The sequence below is a fragment of the Rhipicephalus sanguineus genome, chromosome 9 (assembly GCF_013339695.2).
Source record: "Rhipicephalus sanguineus isolate Rsan-2018 chromosome 9, BIME_Rsan_1.4, whole genome shotgun sequence".
Taxonomy (NCBI): domain Eukaryota; kingdom Metazoa; phylum Arthropoda; class Arachnida; order Ixodida; family Ixodidae; genus Rhipicephalus; species Rhipicephalus sanguineus.
The window spans coordinates 80,409,783-80,428,880 of record NC_051184.2 but is presented as its reverse complement, the minus strand read 5'-3'; the positions used below and the strand labels follow the sequence as shown (position 1 = coordinate 80,428,880).

At 46.9% G+C, this 19,098-nt stretch overlaps 1 protein-coding gene across 1 annotated transcript; it reads left to right on the top strand.

The window, feature by feature from the left end:
* The first annotated feature begins 499 nt into the window (after positions 1-499).
* LOC119405595 (protein limb expression 1 homolog) lies at positions 500-18,055 on the top strand. Its single transcript, XM_037672428.2, has 4 exons — positions 500-952; positions 4,394-4,536; positions 8,856-8,996; positions 16,995-18,055. Exons 1-4 carry the CDS (start codon positions 715-717, stop codon positions 17,397-17,399), a joined length of 927 nt encoding a protein of 308 aa, XP_037528356.1. The 5' UTR covers positions 500-714; the 3' UTR covers positions 17,400-18,055.
* The last annotated feature ends 1,043 nt before the right edge of the window (positions 18,056-19,098 follow it).

Sequence of the window (19,098 nt, the reverse complement as noted above, 5' to 3'; positions counted from 1 at the left end):
TGTCTGAACGCTCACAAAAACAAAACCGAGCGTGGTGACAATTAAGGGTTTAAAAGAACCATAGCTTTTGAGCAGTTTTCGCTCTTGCTTTGACGAGTAGGGCATGAAAGCATGACGAAGTTGAGAATTTATTACAAAAGTTTGCTTCAGAGACGATGTTTTCAGCGTATTGCCCTCATAAACAATTGCCATGGAGGTTCGCCAGGCTTCAGCCTCCGACCAGAGACAGTGACTGCTATTACTCCACTTTGCCCTTCTTTCTTACTTCTTCTTTCTCTTTTCTTCCGCTTATCTCGCTCTCTCTTCGCTAATGCTTCGCTAGCCCTCTCCAACTGACTCCATCACTCCATTACTCCTCCTCTCTCATAGTGTTTGTTTTTTCGCTCTTTCACTCTCTCCAGCCAACTCCATCTCCGTTCTCCTTTGCCTCATCTCTCATCCTTTCCCGCGGTGTGTTTTTTTCGCTCTTACACTCGGCGCGCTGCCCTCTCTCCCGCGCTCCGCCAGCCCCGCCAGCGCGGAGAGCGTCTGCAGCGTTCTGCGGCCCGTGCCTGCGACAGGAAACATCTGTCGGCGGCGGCCGCGCATCTGTGTGTTGTGTGTTTTGGTTCATTTCGAACAAGGCGGGGGCAACAAGGGACGAGCTCCAAGAAGAGAAGTGCGTTTCCTCTCACGTGCGTGTGTGCGCGTCTTTTTCTCACGGCACGCTCGGGCATGATGCGCGCGGCTGCCGCGGGATTCGGATGGAGCAGCGCGGCTGACGCCGAGGCGGCGGCTGCGACAACGTCGTGCGGTGCCAGCGGTGGACGCCGAGGCGGCGGATCGTCAACGTCGTCTACGACCTCAGCTCAGCAGCGTGACGCCGCCGACCAGCGCGCCAAGGCGATGTTACGCGAGGCGGTGGACGCCGTGGTGGAGAGCTTCGCCCGAGGCCCCCAGGGCTGCAGCCGAGGTGGGCCAACGCGATCACGCCGCCGCCGCCCCTGACCCACTCGCCATAAAGGGGTCGTTCGTCTCGGCGCGGACGCTGCCGCCGGCGGCACACAGGTCGTCGGCCGTCGCTACCGCGGCGGCCGAGACCGGTTATTCGGGTGGCGGAACGCGCACGTGCTTTCGCGACGCCGCCGCCGCCGCGCCCGCTTTTTTCAGCTGGGGCTTTATCTCGCAGAATGACGGCAAAGGCGACGACGGCGCGACGCGAAGGGAATTAAAGCGCCGATCGCGCAGCTGGCTAGCTGAGAAAACCGCGAAGGCTACGATCGGCTCGTTTATGATACTCGATCGAGTGATTAAGCCCGGAACTCCTGACGGGAAAGCAGGATGCCAATGATATGAAGGACGCCTGCCGAAAAATATGTGGCTGCCATTATATATAATTAATGTGTTTTGTATACACAGACAGCTGCCTGTGCGCATACCTCGATGGTTTTGGCAAACACTAGAGCAATCATGAAATTTTATTGTCCTGGTTATTATATAACTGTTTTATGTATTTCATAATCATGTGTTCACGCCTAATAGGGGAAAAAATGCATGTCGAAATTGGGTGTGACTAGCTATAGACTAGGGCAGTAACTTTTTTGGGATGTCCATGGGTCGACCACATATAAGGTGGACACGTAATTTGTGTTCTAAGCGGTAAAACTAGCTTTTGTTCTACTTCAAAAGGGAACTGTCCGTTGTATGTCATTTATTCGTGGTGCCGATAAACACAATAATAATTTTCTGGATTATCTATTAAACATCTATGAGGTCTTGAATACTAATGAGCTGTTCACCTTAGATGTGGGCGACCCTGTACATCTGAATTTAACTGTGTAAGCTTTTTAGCCTAGTATCAGCTCTTTTTTACTAACAAAAACAATAAGTTTTCCTTTTTAAATGTACTTTCATGTTGATCGACATGCATGGTTGGAAAAACGCACTCTGACGTTGCGATTCGCCGTGATCAAGAAGCCCGCAATCTTTGTTGTGGTCATGTGTTAATGCAGAAGTTCAATATGTACAGCACTGCCATGTGGCTGGAAGCTTGCTAGTGTGAAATGTAGTAAAGCATTGGAAAACACCGGCCATCACTTGGTGTAGATGGCCAACATATCTCCTGCTATGCGTGGAATGGAGTATAGTGTAGGACAACAAGCACTCACCTACTCTGACGCGTCTGTAGTGTTAACTGCCTGCTGTGTATGAAATGACCCTGACCCGCACATGGTGTAGACGCCTGTCTCTCTCAACCCTCTCAAGTGTTAGTTGCCTGCTGTGTATGAAACTGAGTATTGTGTAGGACAACTCCGCCCTTCACCTTAATTGGGTAGATTTTCAGTTTCTAGCCTATTTAATGTCGATTGTCTGCTGTGCGTGAAATAGGGTATAGCACAGGAAAACACTAGCCCTCAGCCAGTGTAGATTCTATGCTTCATTAATAGTGCTCGGCAATCGCTACTATGAGGAGTTGCATATGTAGCATATATCTGAAATTCCTGTGACTTCGAAGAAATATTCACCGTGCTTGGGTTACGAAGCTTTAGTTCAAGAACCACTCAAGGGATGTTATTGAGGACAGTTGACCATCTCTTTAGTGGAGCAGTGCCTTCTTTCACATTCTTAATGTTGAAAGTAGAGGACCGAGCAGATGGACTTCATGTTTGACATATGGCGCCTCACAGAAGCTCTGCCTATCACGGGCCGAATATAAACTTTAGACACAGTGGGAAAAATGCAATAAATCAGTCAATCAGCTTTATTGATGACAAGTACATGAATACTCAGATAGTAAACAGCACGTGCAGAATCAAGGCCCCATAGTCAGAGACCAATGGAAGGCCTTGTATACAAGGCATGACAGGCACACTAAAACTCTTTAGCACTAAATATATAAAGCAGTGTAGACCACATGCAAAATTATAGATTGATTATAATGTCTTCGTAAGTTATGAAAAGAAAACAAAGCAGTGAAAAGAAAGTTAAAAATTTGTGCGAGAGAAGAAATGAACTTACACTATATATTTTAAATCCGTGATATTAGTCATAGTTTTTCGAGGCTAAATGGAATTCCTCAGGCCAGACAGATTTCGATCAAAGATGTTCACATTCAGTCATAATTTAATCTAAGCAGAATTAGTAAATTATTCTGATAACAATGCCAGAAAGTCATTTTCATTGTGAGAAAAGGCTCGTTATGCCAGAAAAGACATCAGAATGAAATGTGAACTGCAACATGGCCTTGAAATTTCTGCAACAGCTTTCCACGATGTTGTGCATTTTATCAGCATCTTCTAGGGTCTAGTTAGCTTTTTTACCAGTAAAAAAAATGAATTACTGCATTGCATTGTAAAACTGCCAAAAACCAAGTTTAGCTAAATGGAAGCTTGGTCGTGTTGGTTCATACTGAGAAAAGAAAAACAGTGCAAAAAGATGCAAAACAAGAAAAGACTAGTTTAACATGTTTCGAAATTTTTCGGGGGCCATAAGGCCCCAAATATAAAAGAAACGTTTTGAAATTTGTGTTGTAGTAATGTACTCGTGTCCACGCTGCAATAGAAAAAAAGAAATTTCAACCATTATTTTCTCTCCTCACAATCAACATGTTACCACATACTAAATTAACAGAAATGCAGGTTTCAAAGAATATGTTATCGTCATAGGTCCTGAGCTACTTTGAAAATTCAGCCTCATCCTAATTAATATTTAACTCGTGGACTGTATAACCAGCTGTCTCTTCTAGAGGTATGGTGATATAGAAAAATAGAGATACGGAGATATGCAGATATAGAGAAGTCGTAATATGGAGATATAGAGAAGTTGTGACATAGAAATATAGACAAATGGAACTAAAGACAAACACTGATAAAGAGAAATAGTCACTTCAAGTATGTCTACTACGAGCTTTCTAACTCTTATATCGCTTGCATCTTCCTAAATGCACATCAGGGCGCTGTCCTCAGCGCTCTTCTCTTTCTGCTTCACATTAATGACTTGCCATAGGAAATGACTCCTAACATACATCTACAATATGCTGATGTTTTTCTAGATAATCTAGTGTGTGGCTGCATTGTGGTAAACAGTGTATTGCCCATGACTAAAGATAGTACTGTCTTTGTTTACTTATTACAAGCAAGGGCTGCACACATTTGAAAAGCAACCTACTGTGGTGGTTTGAAACACGTTGAATGACAAGGAATGGTCATTACTGGATGAGGAATTCCAGAGTTGTGCTGCATGTGGGGAAAAAACTGCATTTGAACACGTCAGTGTGAGAAAAAATTGTCATTAGATTTAAGTGTGGGTATTAAGAGCACAATTTTCTTTAGCAAGCATGATACGACTGCACTTACAAAAGGTCAAGAAGGGTCAAGATGCGTGCCTCACGATTTCCTGTCTCTTGTGCCTACAGTGAATGTGGTGGAGGCCCTGCAGGAGTTCTGGCAGATGAAGCGTCCGGGTGAGCCCGTGACGTACGAGCTGGTTCCTTCGTGCAGCCCGCCATACGTCTGCTACGTCACACTGCCAGGTGGCAGCTGCTTCGGAAGCTTTCAGGTGAGATTACTTGACCCGGATTTGGTCATTGTTTTAACGACGAAACTTAAGAGGAAGCGTAACGACGACACATTGGGCAGTGGAACTGGAAAATGATAGTTCTCCGGAAAAAGACTGTATGGCTGAGAGTACAAAGCTGTGAAGCTAATACACTCAAACCTCGATATAACGAACGCGGATATAACGAAATATCGGTTATAACGAAGTACATGAAGAATAGTCTTGTCATAAATGCAGTGTAATAATAAACGTTTATAACGAATTTTCGGATATAACGAAGTTATTTTCGTGCATATATGAATTCGTTATAATGAGGTTTGAGTGTAATCCCATTGAGGAAGAGGCAGACTTGAGCAGGTTCTGCAAGCACAAGGCTATGGTTTAGTAGAGCATCAGAAAAATATAATTGCGGAAACCAGATTAGGTAACGTACGCTGAGAATAAGAAACTCGAAAATACAGGATGTTGTTCAGTGATGAAGAACAGAGGTAATTGAACATCGTTAGGAGTCACCTTTGTCTGGCAGTAAACTTGAGCACGCTGATGATGTCATTTAATTGTGTCTGTTGACATCTTCTGCACATCAGCAAAAAAAAAATGTTTTATCCAAGCAGACACATGCACCAGCTTATCCGAATTAAATCAAGAGGACAGCTTGGGTAACGTACAAGCACGGCAGCAAAACCTCGACAAATGGCATAAAATTTGCAATGGCAAAACGCTGGAGCTACTGAACGGCTGTCTCTCACAACCTGCTCATAAAATACGCAGTGAAGTAAAGACTGTTTTAGTCAAGCTAGCGTATTAAGAATCAAAGGAGCTGTCCTGGCCAATACGCAAGCACGGGAAGCATGAAGAACAGGATGGCAGTTGGCTTGAGCTCACCCCAGCATATCATAGGTAGAAAAATCTAAAGGAAATGTTGAGACACTTTCAACAATGAATACTGCGCAGGAGTATTAATGCTATGCTTTTGTGCACTGCGAGCGCCCAGTGAAGTTTTGAGAGCTGGAAATATGTCGTCGCCAGGATTTAGACATGAATTGGATGTTGGCTGGCTCGCTTAGACAGCTGTAATAAGCCAAGCCCAACACACAGCGAGCCAAATTTACTATATATATGAACAATGATCTTTCAATGTTCGGTGAATGACCCAATTCCTAAATAGCGACAATAATGCTACTGTTGTGTTCACCGGTCTTGCATCCTTCACATATGTGGTCCACTAATACGCATATATAAAAAAGGTTGCTTCATAGATTGGAACCATGTGTTTGATGGCTGCAAAGAAACCAAGCAAAAAATCTCAGTAACTGTTGTTATCTTAACTCACACCGTTAAACACATCTAAATTTGCATCTAACTATTACTTCCCCAAGGCATAGCAACCGAAATTTATTTGCATTTAAGCATACTCTTGAGGAAAATGTTTTCAATGAAACTTCCCGTGAAAAACATTCCATAACTTTTTCAACAAAGTTCTTGTGGAAGATGTTTATTTAATATTCCTCAATATTCAAAGACGTCTAAATGCCTTCCTAGTCATTTCGAGTTTTTTTTTTTTTTGCATTTTACGTTTTGGAAGCTCGCATGCAATTTGATTTATCAGTGCATAGTGCAGGAATGAATTATAGATCTTGCGAGTTAATTCCTCTCACATCTTTGAAAAGCTTGCCGACAAAAGCATCAAGTGTTTCAAACCAGATATAGTTTTTAAGCACTTGTATAGTGGTACGAAGCCTGCTCCCATTACACCCACCCATTGAACTGCCAGCCTGACAAACAATCCAAGGGCATCTCAGTATATTTTTAACAATGATCAACAATGCAGGCGTTTTGTCAACAGCTGCCCATCACATGTCTTAAGAACTTTTTGAATATGTCAACATTATGACAACTAATTCGGGGAAAACTTCAGTACATAGACAGACCCATGTAGCTGGTGCTGACTAATGGGCCGTGAGATTAGATATAGCTTGGCATGAGGTTGCACGGAGTACAAACAATGCTGCTTCAAGTTTCCGGCATAGAAAAATGAAAAAATCTTGCCTCTGTGTTTCCGGTATTTTACTACTTGCACCCCACAGCACTGCACAGACAAATTGTGCATCAATCGATAAGTTCAACATTGTCTTTCTAGAGATATAGAAACAGTTGTTGAGCACTTCTAATGCAGCTATAGGTACAGCAGAACCTCGTTCACATGTTTTCGGAAAAAAAAAGTGGGGAGAAAAGGTGCCATACGAAAAAAACTACAATCCAAGTTCACTAAAACAACGCGCAGTTTCACTTGATAACAGTGTCGTGAACGTTGGCACGAAGAAATCGTATGAAATGGGGATGTATCAACATGGTTCTACTGTCTTATAGCAAATGATGAACACTATGCAAAATGACAACGAGGGGTTGATGAGGAAATGAACGAGTCATGCGCAAGAAACTAGCAAGAGAAATCGGTCCACCTGACTATCGAGCATATGTACGATCGAAAATTCAACTTGCAAAAAAAAGGGCAGGAAACGGCACTGAATACCCACCAGTTAAAATTCGTTCTTGCAGACTGGTTCTCTGTTGAAACAATGTACACATATTTTCATGAGAAACAAAACCGAAAGCATACACGCCAAACAGGACAGTGGTTCTTTCGGTACAGTTCGACAGAGAAGTGCTGAAGGCTGTGCCATACATCTTTGTCAGTTAGATGAGCTACTATGCATGAGAAAAGTCTGCTTACAAGTTGTAACTGCTTGCCTCGTTCACCCCCACCCAGTGTCATAGTTTTAATCGTTACATTTACGGGATTATCGGTTCACATGGTTGGTGGGAAAGTCCTTTTTGCTGCAAACTGTTTCGATGAGTAGTGCCAAATGACTGATGATGGAATGCGCCTTTGGATTGTTGCATGTTCGTGTGATGTTATTAAAGAATATTGTAAATTTTTCTTATCGTCAGAAGTGGCCTCCAAACACCTCTGTCTTCGCTTTAGGCGACACTCTTGACACTAGCTCTGCATTCGCTAGTGCCGTTTCCCTTCTTTCTCACGAAATTTCTTGGTGTAAAGAAGCTTGCAAATAATGAAAATGATGCATACTTTGCTGTTGTTACCAGGTGCGTACTGTGCATAGTAGGTTGAAGTAAATCACTAAATAAGACACAATCACCGCTGTGAACTCTAGCACAAGACTGAGGCACAAACACTGCAGGTACAGGAAAATCTTCTTACAAGAGAACGTGGTTATGAGGACACGCTGGCTATAAGATGAAAAATTCGCGAACACGTGGTGTCACTGGAGCCGACGTTTCAACAAGTGGACTTGTCGATACGTCGGCTCCAGCGACACCCTATGTTCGCAAATTTTTCATCTTCAAGCCACCATCTTCCCCTTAACTTCTCCCTTACAAAAATTTATTTAGACAGCCTATAGACTGTCTAAAATCGGGTTAAGACAGTCTATAGACTGTCAAACACATTTTTGTAAAGACTGCTTTTCTTGAACTCGGCTGTAAGGGATATTTGAAAATGGTTTGGTTGTTTTTCCTACATATGCAAAGTTAACAATGTTGCATGCACGAGACATGGTTGCAAGAGACACTTGGTTACTAAGGACAGCTTTTTTGGGCCCCTAGAGTAACTTCTTCACTATATAGGAGAGACACAACCCAGATATGCTTACACAACATGGCCGTCCTCACGCTACCGACTGGTATGCACTACAGTTTTCATTCCTTTGGCTCAATTCTGTTCCATTCTGCATCCAGATGGCATTCTTCGCATGGTTGCAACTACCAATTGCTTGCAACTTTCTGCCATTATGCTTTTGTAATTGTTGTCTCGCTCCCACACTGACTGTGTGACAGAGTACCATTGAGTTGGATTTCTGCAGCACTGGTTGCTTTGTATGCCGGTGGCAGTACAGTTGGATTCCAGGAGCCATTAACATGTTTCCATTGCGCGAGCTCAGTTCGAATTGTTGGGAGATGAAAAGCACTGAGCGGAGGTGGGCAGATGCGCAACCGCCCGGTTATCCTTGCTTTGAATCTTCACCATGTCGGTACTTTGATGCTGATGTGTAATAAATGATACCTAGTCCAACTACTCAGCTGTCTTTAGAATTTTTGGTTACAGGAGAAGTGTTTCCCAGGTCCCTTGAGTGTCTATTGTAACGAGGATTCAGTTGCCAGCACCCCCCCCCCCTTTCTTGACAAAACCGAAGTGGGTGTGTAACCTTGACTTAATGGCTTTGTGAATATCATGCTTTATCTAATGACTATCATCGTCGTGCTTGGCTTGACCACCTGTTGCATTCCTGTTGTCGCAGAATTGTCCGACCAAAGCCGAGGCCCGTCGCAGTGCAGCCAAAATTGCCTTGGTCAACTCCGTGTTCAACGAGCATCCCAGCCGCCGCATCTCAGACGAGTTTGTGACCCAAGCAGTGCACGATGCCAAGGCTTCATTTGGTGTGAGTAAATGTGATGTGAATGTCCTGCCTCAATTTTTTTTTTACTTGTGGATTTTCCCGCATGGGTTTACAGTTAGTAAAAATACTTAAGAAACACCGCATAGAATCCTGAATGGTTGCTTTGTATACAAGTGCCACAGTCGTGACTTTCCTAACTTAGTGTTTTCATTGTTGCTTTGCACATGTACACAGCATATTTTTAGTCTCTATTTGTTTCAGTAATGTGCATACATTGATCACACACTGCATTGTAGAACTTACCCACTTGGCAATCCAAGGTTGTGTAGCAGCATCTTCTGAATTTCTTCTTCTCTTTTGCATATTTGCTCTGTTATTTACATTAAAAAAGTCTTATTTGAGGGAAAAGTTCAGTTTGATGTCTCAACTCTACAGAAATGATGTGTTTTTACGAATATAATGCAGAGTGGTCTTTTGTTTTTAACAGCCAAAGACTTCAGGTCATGCGACATTTGGTACTGGCACTCTGCAAGCACAACTTGGGAGTTTTTCTTTGCAACGTACCTCAATGCATAGTGGATAGTGTGTAGGGCTAGATTTGTGGGCAATTTGGTTCATGATTACAGCAACCATATAATCAGTATATTTTATTTTACTTTTCTTTCAATTTTACATTGTAAGTGTTGCTTTGCCTACTCACACTAGAAAAGTCATTTTTAATGAACATGGTCTTGCTTCTAATGAAACTCATGCTAAAACTCGGCTCATGCTAAAAAGAAATCCCACAGCTTGGCAGTGCCGCCTATTGTACCAGAAAACTTGCGCTGCACCCTAGAGCCTAAGCACAATAGCTTTCAACTATTAATATGATATTGTTAAAGAGCTCGTGTCACAGAAATTGTGGCGTCGGTTGTGAGTGAAAAATCATCATCTTGTCCATGATCGAAAAATAGAGAAAGATGCAAATAAAATAAATAATAACAACTTAGGTTCGAGTGAGAATTGCGCCCAGACAGTCTGCGTGGCAAGCAGGTGTTCTACCACAGAGCCACACTATTGTTTCAAACTGCTTCGGAAAAAGACGCTAGGGGAGTGTGATGTAGTGGAAGGACTCTACTTAACGCATGTAATATTGCGTGGCAGAAGTGTAGAATCGCACCAGGCGTCAAAACATCTGAATTGTGCAATGAATGCGTGTTTTAAAGGCACACCCATTACAAAGCGCTCAGACATACTTAATCATCATCAGCTGCAAAAGCATCAACAAAGTGAGCAACTGCGTAGATTCGCGTGTTGCCTTACGGACGCATAGTGGGCCCTTCGCTGATTTGCAAAAGGAAGAATTATGGCATAGTGGGCACTTAACAACTGTATTTGCAGTAGGCATTCTAGAATAGTTTGAAACGGCCAATGTTACGCACACAGTCGTTTGTTTCCTCACAGCACGGTTGAGGCATGCACCAAGAACTGAATCCAGGCTAGCAACTGAGAAGACGATGCGCTCGGGGCCCGATTACGCTATCGCGTTCTACTCTTGAAGGCGAAGCTCAGGCGTCCTCCAAATGTTTACGCCAAGTGTGCAGGTATTTAAGCTATCGATAAACCTGTCATATGGACACCTGTATGATGCAAAAATGCAGTTGCGTTTACGTAACGCGTCACAGCGGTTTCTCGTGAAGTGTGTGGGCGTGCTTATTAACGAGAGTAGCAGTCAAGGTTTGTTGGTATCTTGTCTAAACGTCTTACGCTTACTACAGGCTTTATATATTTGGTTCAGGTTTCTGGACAAGATTGCATTTTTGTCATTCTTATTGTTCAGCACAATATTTGGAATCTCTGTCAAGCTTGTCTAGGCTTGGACGACAGACACTGAAAGGCACCCAGCAAGACATGTAAACGAATGCACTGCAACATGTGAACAAGTACCGTACACATTCTCAAAATGAACACTCAGGCTAAGTGCTATAGTTTTCATTTGCTTGCTTGCTTCTGTGACAAGGGGGAGTATAAACAAGACGGTTAATCTTGATTTTCTTTTTTCAAGACGAACCAAACACACAGACATGCAAAGTACTTTAACAAATAATGTCTTGATTTTCTTTTTTCAAGACGAACCAAACACACAGACATACAAAGTACTTTAACAAATAATGTCTTGATTTTCTTTTTTCAAGACGAACCAAACACACAGACATGCAAAGTACTTTAACAAATAATGTCTTGATTTTCTTTTTTCAAGACGAACCAAACACACAGACATACAAAGTACTTTAACAAATAATGTGGATGACAAAAAGATGCGATGTTGTTGTGAATGTAGCTGCGATTTTTTAAGGGGTGGACGAAGGTCTCAAAATGGCAAAAAATTGCAGAAATGTAAGTTTGGAAAATCACAATTTCCAAGTATTTATAGTCCGAATTATGTGCTCTGGAAAAATATTATGCCATGGTGAAATGGCCCTTTTTCTTACAGGTTGAATAGATAAAATTACAGATGTTCTCAAAACTTAAAATGCGATTTTCTCAGCTTTGTTATTTTTGTGATGTGCCTGTGCATTACAGAAGTTTTGAAGAAGTTTCTACTGTAGTGAGGAAGAGAAAGAAGAGCTTCCGAGTCTGTTGTTGCTGTGCACGCGATCTACCTTCGGCTTCTGCCGGTGCTATTCCTCGACTGTTTAAGACGTCGCCGTCGCACAATAAATCGTCGTACGACATCTGGTGGAGGTTGCTGGAATCCCTGGCCTCAACCTGGAACTTCGCAACCGAACGTTGCCAGCTGTTTCAAGCACTATGACCGACGCTGTTGATAATCAGCCTGAAGCCGCCGCCCCTCCCACCAGCTGCGGCGCCGTCCAGCGGCAACGCGACCCTCCAGTCTTTAGCGCAGCAGGTGAGACTGACGCAGAAGACTGGCTTTCCATCTATGAGCGCGTCAGCGAGCACAACAAATGGGATGACCCGGCCAAACTACGTGCGGTCATCTTCTATCTCGCTGACGTTGCGAACCTCTGGTTCCACAATCATGAGCGTCAATTACAGACCTGGTCCGCTTTCAAGACAGCATTCACGGAAGTCTTCGGCCGCCCCACCTTGAGAAAGCTCCGCGCTGAGCAACGTCTACGCCAACGCGCTCAACTGCCTGGTGAGACGTACACCAGCTACATAGAGGATGTCGTGGACCTTTGTGCCCGCGTCGATTCCTCGATGAGCGAAGAGGACCAAGTGAAGCATGTCCTCAAAGGCATCGAAGACGACGCATTCCAGATGCTTCTTGCGCGAAACCCTACTTCTGTCGCGGCCATCGTCACCCTTTGCCAGAGCTTCGATGAGTTGCGTCGACAAAGGGTCCTTGCGCGCAGCGCTGTTGCACCTGCCAACTCGCTCTCGGGTCTCACGCTTGCCGCCAACCCGGCGTCCGATATATCCCTCTCCGACAAGATTAAGGACTTCATTCGTGAAGAGGTGGCGCGCCAACTGTCCATGCTTCCGCTAGGAGATCGCCCTGTACAGCCTGCCACACCTTTGGCTGATCCCATCAGAAGGGCCATTCGCGAGGAGCTTGCCGAGTCTCTACCTTTGGCTCAACCATTCGCTCCCGTAGCTGCACCTCTGACTTATGCTGCAGTCGCAGCGCGACCTGCGCATCAGACCGTCGCATTTCCTGCCGCGATGCGACCACGAACATCTCCCCCTCCTTTGTCGCCCCAAGTTCCACCTCGAAGCCATTTTCAGAACCCCTGGCGCACACGGGACAACCGACCCATATGCTTCGCTTGCGGTTTCGCCGGCCACGTCGCACGCTTCTGCAATCGTCGCATGCCTTCTGCTCATCCAACTGTTGCAGTACCTGGATACGGCTACTCGAATGATGATACCGCTAATGCCATGCGTTCCAACCCAGACTTTTCGCCGCTACCGCGACGTCCTTTCGCCAACCATCGATCACCCTCCCCACGTCGTCGCTCGCCTTCGCCCTTACGTCGTCGCCAGTCGCCCAGCGAGGGAAACTAGCTGCTGCAGTTCCGCAGGCACGAACTGCAAGCTTCGCGACTTCTACAAGGCCTGCACAGTCGCCGCGCAATTTATTGGACGTTATAGTTGAAGGAACTGCCGCAATAGCGCTTATTGATACTGGGGCTGCCGTTTCTGTCATCGACGAGAAGCTTTGTAGAAAACTGCATAAGGTCACCACGCCGCTATCTGGCATGCTACTGCGCACTGCAAGTACACAGCATGTAGCACCGCATGCTGCGTGCACCGCGAGAGTGGTCATTGACGGCGCTGTATACGTTGTCGAACTTTTCGTGCTCTCTTCATGCTCCCATGAACTCATCCTCGGTTGGGATTTCTTGTCGCAACATCGGGCCATCATAGACTGTGCCAGAGCCGAAGTGGCGCTTTTCCCATTCTCTGGATCCGTACTGCCCGACCCTTCTGCAACTAAAGCCGCAAAGCTCACTGTTGTATCCAACACGGAAGTACCGCCCGAAATGTCGGTCCTTGTGCCCGTATCTTGCTCCGCCGCGACCGACGCCACCGTACTCTTTACGCCGTCGCCTATTTTTCTGCGTCGGAAGGCTCTACCTCTCCGTTTGCCGTTCTTGCCACTGAATCCGGATTATCATCTATGCTTGTCTGCAATCCGTTTAAGCACCCCGTAACCTTACTGCGCGGAGAATCACTAGGTCGTGTTCAGCCCATTGACCCAATTCACATCCTTGAGACTTCTGACGACACGCCCTGTTATCAGCTCGACGCCCTTACTTCCTCCGAGCATTGCACCTCACCATCACTGTCTTCGCCGTCGTCAGACGTTCTTGAAGCCGCCTTGGACGCCGATCTGCCGGATTCATACCGCCGCCAAGTCCTCGCCCTGCTTCAAAAGTTTCGGTCATCGTTTGATTGCGACCAACCATCCTTGGGACGTGCGGCGAGCATCACTCACAGCATCCACACTGGTTCCCACTCTCCATTACGCCAGCGCCCATACCGCGTGTCGGCAGCGGAACGACGGGTAATTAGCGAGCAAGTCGACGATATGCTGCAGCGTGGCGTCATTCGCCCCTCCCACAGTCCTTGGGCGTCTCCTGTGGTGCTAGTACGCAAGAAGGACGGGTCAATCCGCTTCTGTGTGGATTATCGTCGGCTGAATAAGATCACTCGCAAAGATGTCTATCCGCTGCCTCGGATAGATGATGCCCTCGACTGTTTGCAAGGCGCAGAGTACTTCTCGTCTCTGGATCTTCGCTCGGGCTATTGGCAAGTGCCCATGGCTGAAAATGACTGCGAAAAGACAGCTTTCGTCACACCTGACGGTTTGTACGAATTTACCGTCATGCCTTTCGGCCTGTGCAACGCGCCCGCAACCTTCGAGCGTATGATGGATACAATCCTTCGCAACTACAAGTGGAAAACATGCCTCTGTTATCTTGATGACATCGTCGTGTTTTCGGCCGATTTTCCAACGCACCTCATTCGCTTGGGTGAGATACTTACCTGCCTCTCCTCTGCAGGCCTCCAACTGAACATCAAAAAGTGCCGTTTTGCTGCCCGTCAGTTAACAATATTAGGGCACGTTGTATCAAAGGATGGTGTTCTTCCTGATCCCGCCAAGCTTCGTGCGGTCGCAGAGTTCCCCAAGCCCACTACTCTTAAGGCACTCCGCAGCTTCATAGGGCTCTGCTCTTATTTTCGGCGTTTTGTGCGCAATTTTGCAAGCATCATCGCGCCACTGACCAATTTGCTTACCGCAAGCAACGGCATCTCCGCGTGGTCAACCTCGTGTGACGATGCCTTCGAGCAACTACGTCGCCTACTAATTTCTCCACCGATCCTTCGTCATTACGATCCCACAGCCCCTACAGAAATACACACGGACGCCAGCGGCATCGGACTTGGTGCAGTCCTAGCGCAACGGAAAGACGGCTACGACGAGTACGTTGTGGCGTATGCCAGTCGCACTTTAACGAAGGCGGAAAGAAACTACTCCGTCACAGAAAAGGAATGTTTAGCCATCATTTGGGCTCTCGTCAAATTTCGTCCATACCTCTACGGTCGCCCTTTCGACGTTGTTACCGACCACCACGCCCTTTGCTGGCTGTCCTCGTTAAAAGATCCATCAGGACGGCTCGGGCGTTGGGCGCTTCGCTTACAAGAACACGACATCCGCGTTGTCTACCGATCGGAAAGGAAGCACTCTGACGCCGATGCGCTTTCCCGATCGCCGATACCTGTCGACGTGGCCTCCGCATCGATGTCTTTTGCATCCGTGTCCCCCATCAACGTCGCTAACATGCCCGTCGAGCAGCGAAAGGATCCATCCCTTTCAGCTATAATAAACTTCCTCGACGACCCAAACACTACACCCTCTTCTCGAACACTTCGTCGCCAAGCCGCTCACTTTGCTCTGCATGACCGCATCCTTTATCGGCGAAACTATTTAACCGACGGTCGCAAGTGGCTACTCGTGATTCCCCGGCACATGCGTTCTGAAATATGCGAATATTTTCATGCTGCCCCTCATAACGGGCACGCCGGTGAGCTGAAGACGTATACTCGGCTACGACAACGTTTCTACTGGGCCGGAATGTATCGCTTCGTCCGCCAGTACGTTCGAGCTTGTACAGCATGTCAACGACGAAAAGTTCACCAGCGGCCTACTGGCGAGTTACAACCGCTGCCCTGTCCGGCTCGTCCCTTTGATCGCGTCGGCATAGACCTATATGGTCCTCTTCCCTGCAGCTCCTCGGGTAACCGATGGATAATTGTAGGAGTCGATCACCTCACGCGCTACGCCGAGACCGCAGCACTTCCAGCCGCTACTTCGCGCGAAGTCGCATTCTTCATTTTGCGGAACTTCGTTCTTCGACATGGAGCGCCACGTGAACTGCTCAGTGACAGAGGGCGCGTGTTCCTTTCCGAAGTAGTACAAGCCCTTCTCGCTGCATGCAACATCGTCCACCACAAGTCTACAGCCTACCATCCGCAAACGAACGGCTTGACGGAGAGGTTCAACCGTACTCTCGGCGACATGTTGACTATGTACGTCGCCTCGGATCATAGCAACTGGGACACTGTTTTGCCGTTCGTAACATACGCGTATAACACTGCCACACAAACTACCACTGGCTTTTCGCCGTTCTTTCTACTATATGGACGAGAGCCCTCCTGCACATTGGATACATTGCTTCCGTACCGACCCGACACTTCCGAGTGCACAACGGTGTCCGAAGCGGCCAAATACGCAGAGGACTGTAGGCAGCTTGCGCGTACACTTACGACCGCCGCTCAAGGTCGCGAAAAGCTGCGGCATGACAACGAATTGTCTACACAAGATTTTGCGACCGGTTCACTCGTTTGGTTGTCGGTCCCACCTCACAGTCCTGGACTTTCAACGAAGTTTCTTCCTCGTTATGATGGCCCTTACCGCATAATCGACCGCACATCCTCTGTTAACTACGTCGTTGAACCTGTGACGCCATCCCACGACCTCAGACATCGCGGTCGTGACACGGTGCATGTCAGCCGACTCAAGCCATATTACGACCCTTTGATCCTACCTGCGCCGTAGTCGCCAGGATGGCTCCTTTTCAGTCCCGGGGCCATTGTAGTGAGGAAGAGAAAGAAGAGCTTCCGAGTCTGTTGTTGCTGTGCACGCGATCTACCTTCGGCTTCTGCCGGTGCTATTCCTCGACTGTTTAAGACGTCGCCGTCGCACAATAAATCGTCGTACGACACTACGAACAGATTTAAACAACTTTGGTATCATTCTTTTCAGCAACAACTGAACTTCAGGCTACAGCTTTTCTTTGTTTTCACGACCTTGATGCAATGGTAATTATCAGATAAGTACCAGCGAATGACGATGTAGCGGAGGATATAAAACTACGCCAAGACCTGCACTAGAAATACATTAGCGCTACAGTAACCACAGAATTTTTCTCTTTAGTGCCCCTTTAAGAATTGACTACACCGTGTGTAACGGCAACATCGGCCGTGCTGGCGTCATAAGCTATATTCTTTGGCCTAACGGCAATGCAGGGAAGCCAGGGTGTGGAGGCATTCCGCTTCATGCTCGAGGCAAACAGAGGGCGCACCATGCTAGAGTTCCAGGAGCTGATGAGCGTCTTCCAGCTGCTGCACTGGAACGGCTCGCTGAAGGCGATGCGTGAGCGCCAGTGCTCGCGCCAGGAGGTGCTGGCGCACTACTCTCGCCGGCCGCTCGACGACGAGCTGCGCACACAGATGGCGCTCGACTGGGCCGCGCGTGAGCGTCAGTTGGGGCCACCGGGCCGTGTGGCTGCCGAGGCGGCGGCTGCCCGCGCCGAGCTCGAGGCGGCGCGCCTTGCCGGCCGCGAGTTGCGCTTCCCTCTCGAGAAGCAGCGCATCCTGGCCATGGCGGCGCGCATGAGTAGCGATGGCCCGGCCGCAGTGTCGAGCCCCTGATGGGCGCCCGTGATGGCTCGCGCCGTGCTTGAGTCTAGATGGAGAGAGTGACTTTAGCTGGACTATGCAGCCGTTCACCACGCTGTTGCACTATCCGTCCATATAGGGGGAGCCATCGAAGTGCCGAGTGACCCCGAGTTTCCAAGCGTGGGCAGCAGCGGGGACCACAACTGCCTCTGGTGGCCAGTGCACGCAACAGCCTACTTCTCAACGAAAGGCTGAAGTGTTGTCTGATCTCCACTGCCAATCAGCCGACCAGGTGGGCAGGTTACCGGTTGCCGCCATCTTGCTCTTTCACGTGCTCTTTACCCACTGCTGAGCTGCGGTTGCTAAAGGGGATGGTTGTGGGCTTGTGACAAGCTTCAGTACCCCTCCTCTCTTCCCTCTCCGTCCTGCGTCATTGCAGAAGTGAGAACTGGAAAGTGTCTGCATTTAGAAAACTTGATCATGCCACGGAACAAACTGAAAGCACAAACAACGCCATTGGCTGTTTTTACGGAGCCCAAACACATTATATAATTTAATGTCCACATTCAAGTGCCTTTGTGCTCACAATACGCTAAGGTAAGAGAAGGTTCACTTCTTGCTCAAGTTGTCCACTATAGTTGTGCTCGCACACATGCCAGAAGGTGTGCTTCATATGGCCAAGTTTGTAGTGGTATCAAGGTGATAGACTGGGCTAGTTGGTACATGTCGAATTGGATAAAACCAGTGGGAAAGATGAACCACAGAGAAGTAATATGACGGGACAGGCTGGCACTTACAACTGAACACAGAATGCTTGAAACGTAAACTTATACCCACCGGCAACCACCTGTGTGCGTGCGTGAAGCAGCCATGCATCATACGAAACAGAACAAAATCTTAACATCTTAACTAATTATCACGGCGTCTAGAAAGGCCACCTCCTTAGCAGACAGGTGCACTGACATGTCACTGACGCAATTCGTTCCGCTTTTCTTAATGTAGAATGCTTACAAAATTTCCCTTTGCGCTTTTGTCTTTCCCCGACCTAAGATTCTAGGATGGGCAGTGCGGGTGCAATCCCATTCTTGACAACACTAGAATGTTAGGTCGGGGAAAGACAAAAGCGCAAAGGGAAATTTTGTAAGCATTCTACATTAAGAAAGGCGGAACGAATTGCATCAGTGACACGTCAGTGCACCTGTCCGCTAAAGAGGTGGCCTTTCTAGACGCCGTGAGAACTAGTTAAGATGTTAAGATTTTGTTTTGTTTTGTATGACGCATGGCTGCTTCACGCACGCGCAAAGGTGGTTGCCGGTGGGTATAAGTTTACGTTTCAAGCATTCTATGTTGAGTTGTAAGTGCCAGCCTGTCCCGTCGTATTACTTCTCCGTGGTTCGTGTTTCCCGCTGGTTTTATCCAATTCGATTGTAGTGGTATGCTTTAAACATTGATTTGATTGACCCTATTCAGCCAAGCTCTGCAATCTGAACCTGTCACCATCTAGTGATTAGTTGTACCATCTTACAAACTTGAATATGTGCCTTGCATAACTAAGTGCCAGCAAAATCATCAAATTAAGTCAAACAATCTTGAGGTCCATTAGAGCTAGGCACCCAGCAGTGAAAGCACTTACTGTCCTGTATTTTATGTGCCAGTTGAAATCTGACGATCTATGCTATCAAAGGCGGACTAAATAAGACTACACCCCACCACACCAGCTGCACACAGCGAA

What these genes read in the sequence shown, in the direction of transcription:
- LOC119405595 (XM_037672428.2), top strand. Translation starts at nt 715, where the DNA reads ATGATGCGCGCGGCTGCCGCGGGATTCGGATGGAGCAGCGCGGCTGAC. An exon ending in CCCCCAGGGCTGCAGCCGAG is followed by an intron (nt 953 to 4,393) that starts GTGGGCCAACGC and finishes TTGTGCCTACAG; the next exon opens with TGAATGTGGTGGAGGCCCTG. An exon ending in GCTGCTTCGGAAGCTTTCAG is followed by an intron (nt 4,537 to 8,855) that starts GTGAGATTACTT and finishes CTGTTGTCGCAG; the next exon opens with AATTGTCCGACCAAAGCCGA.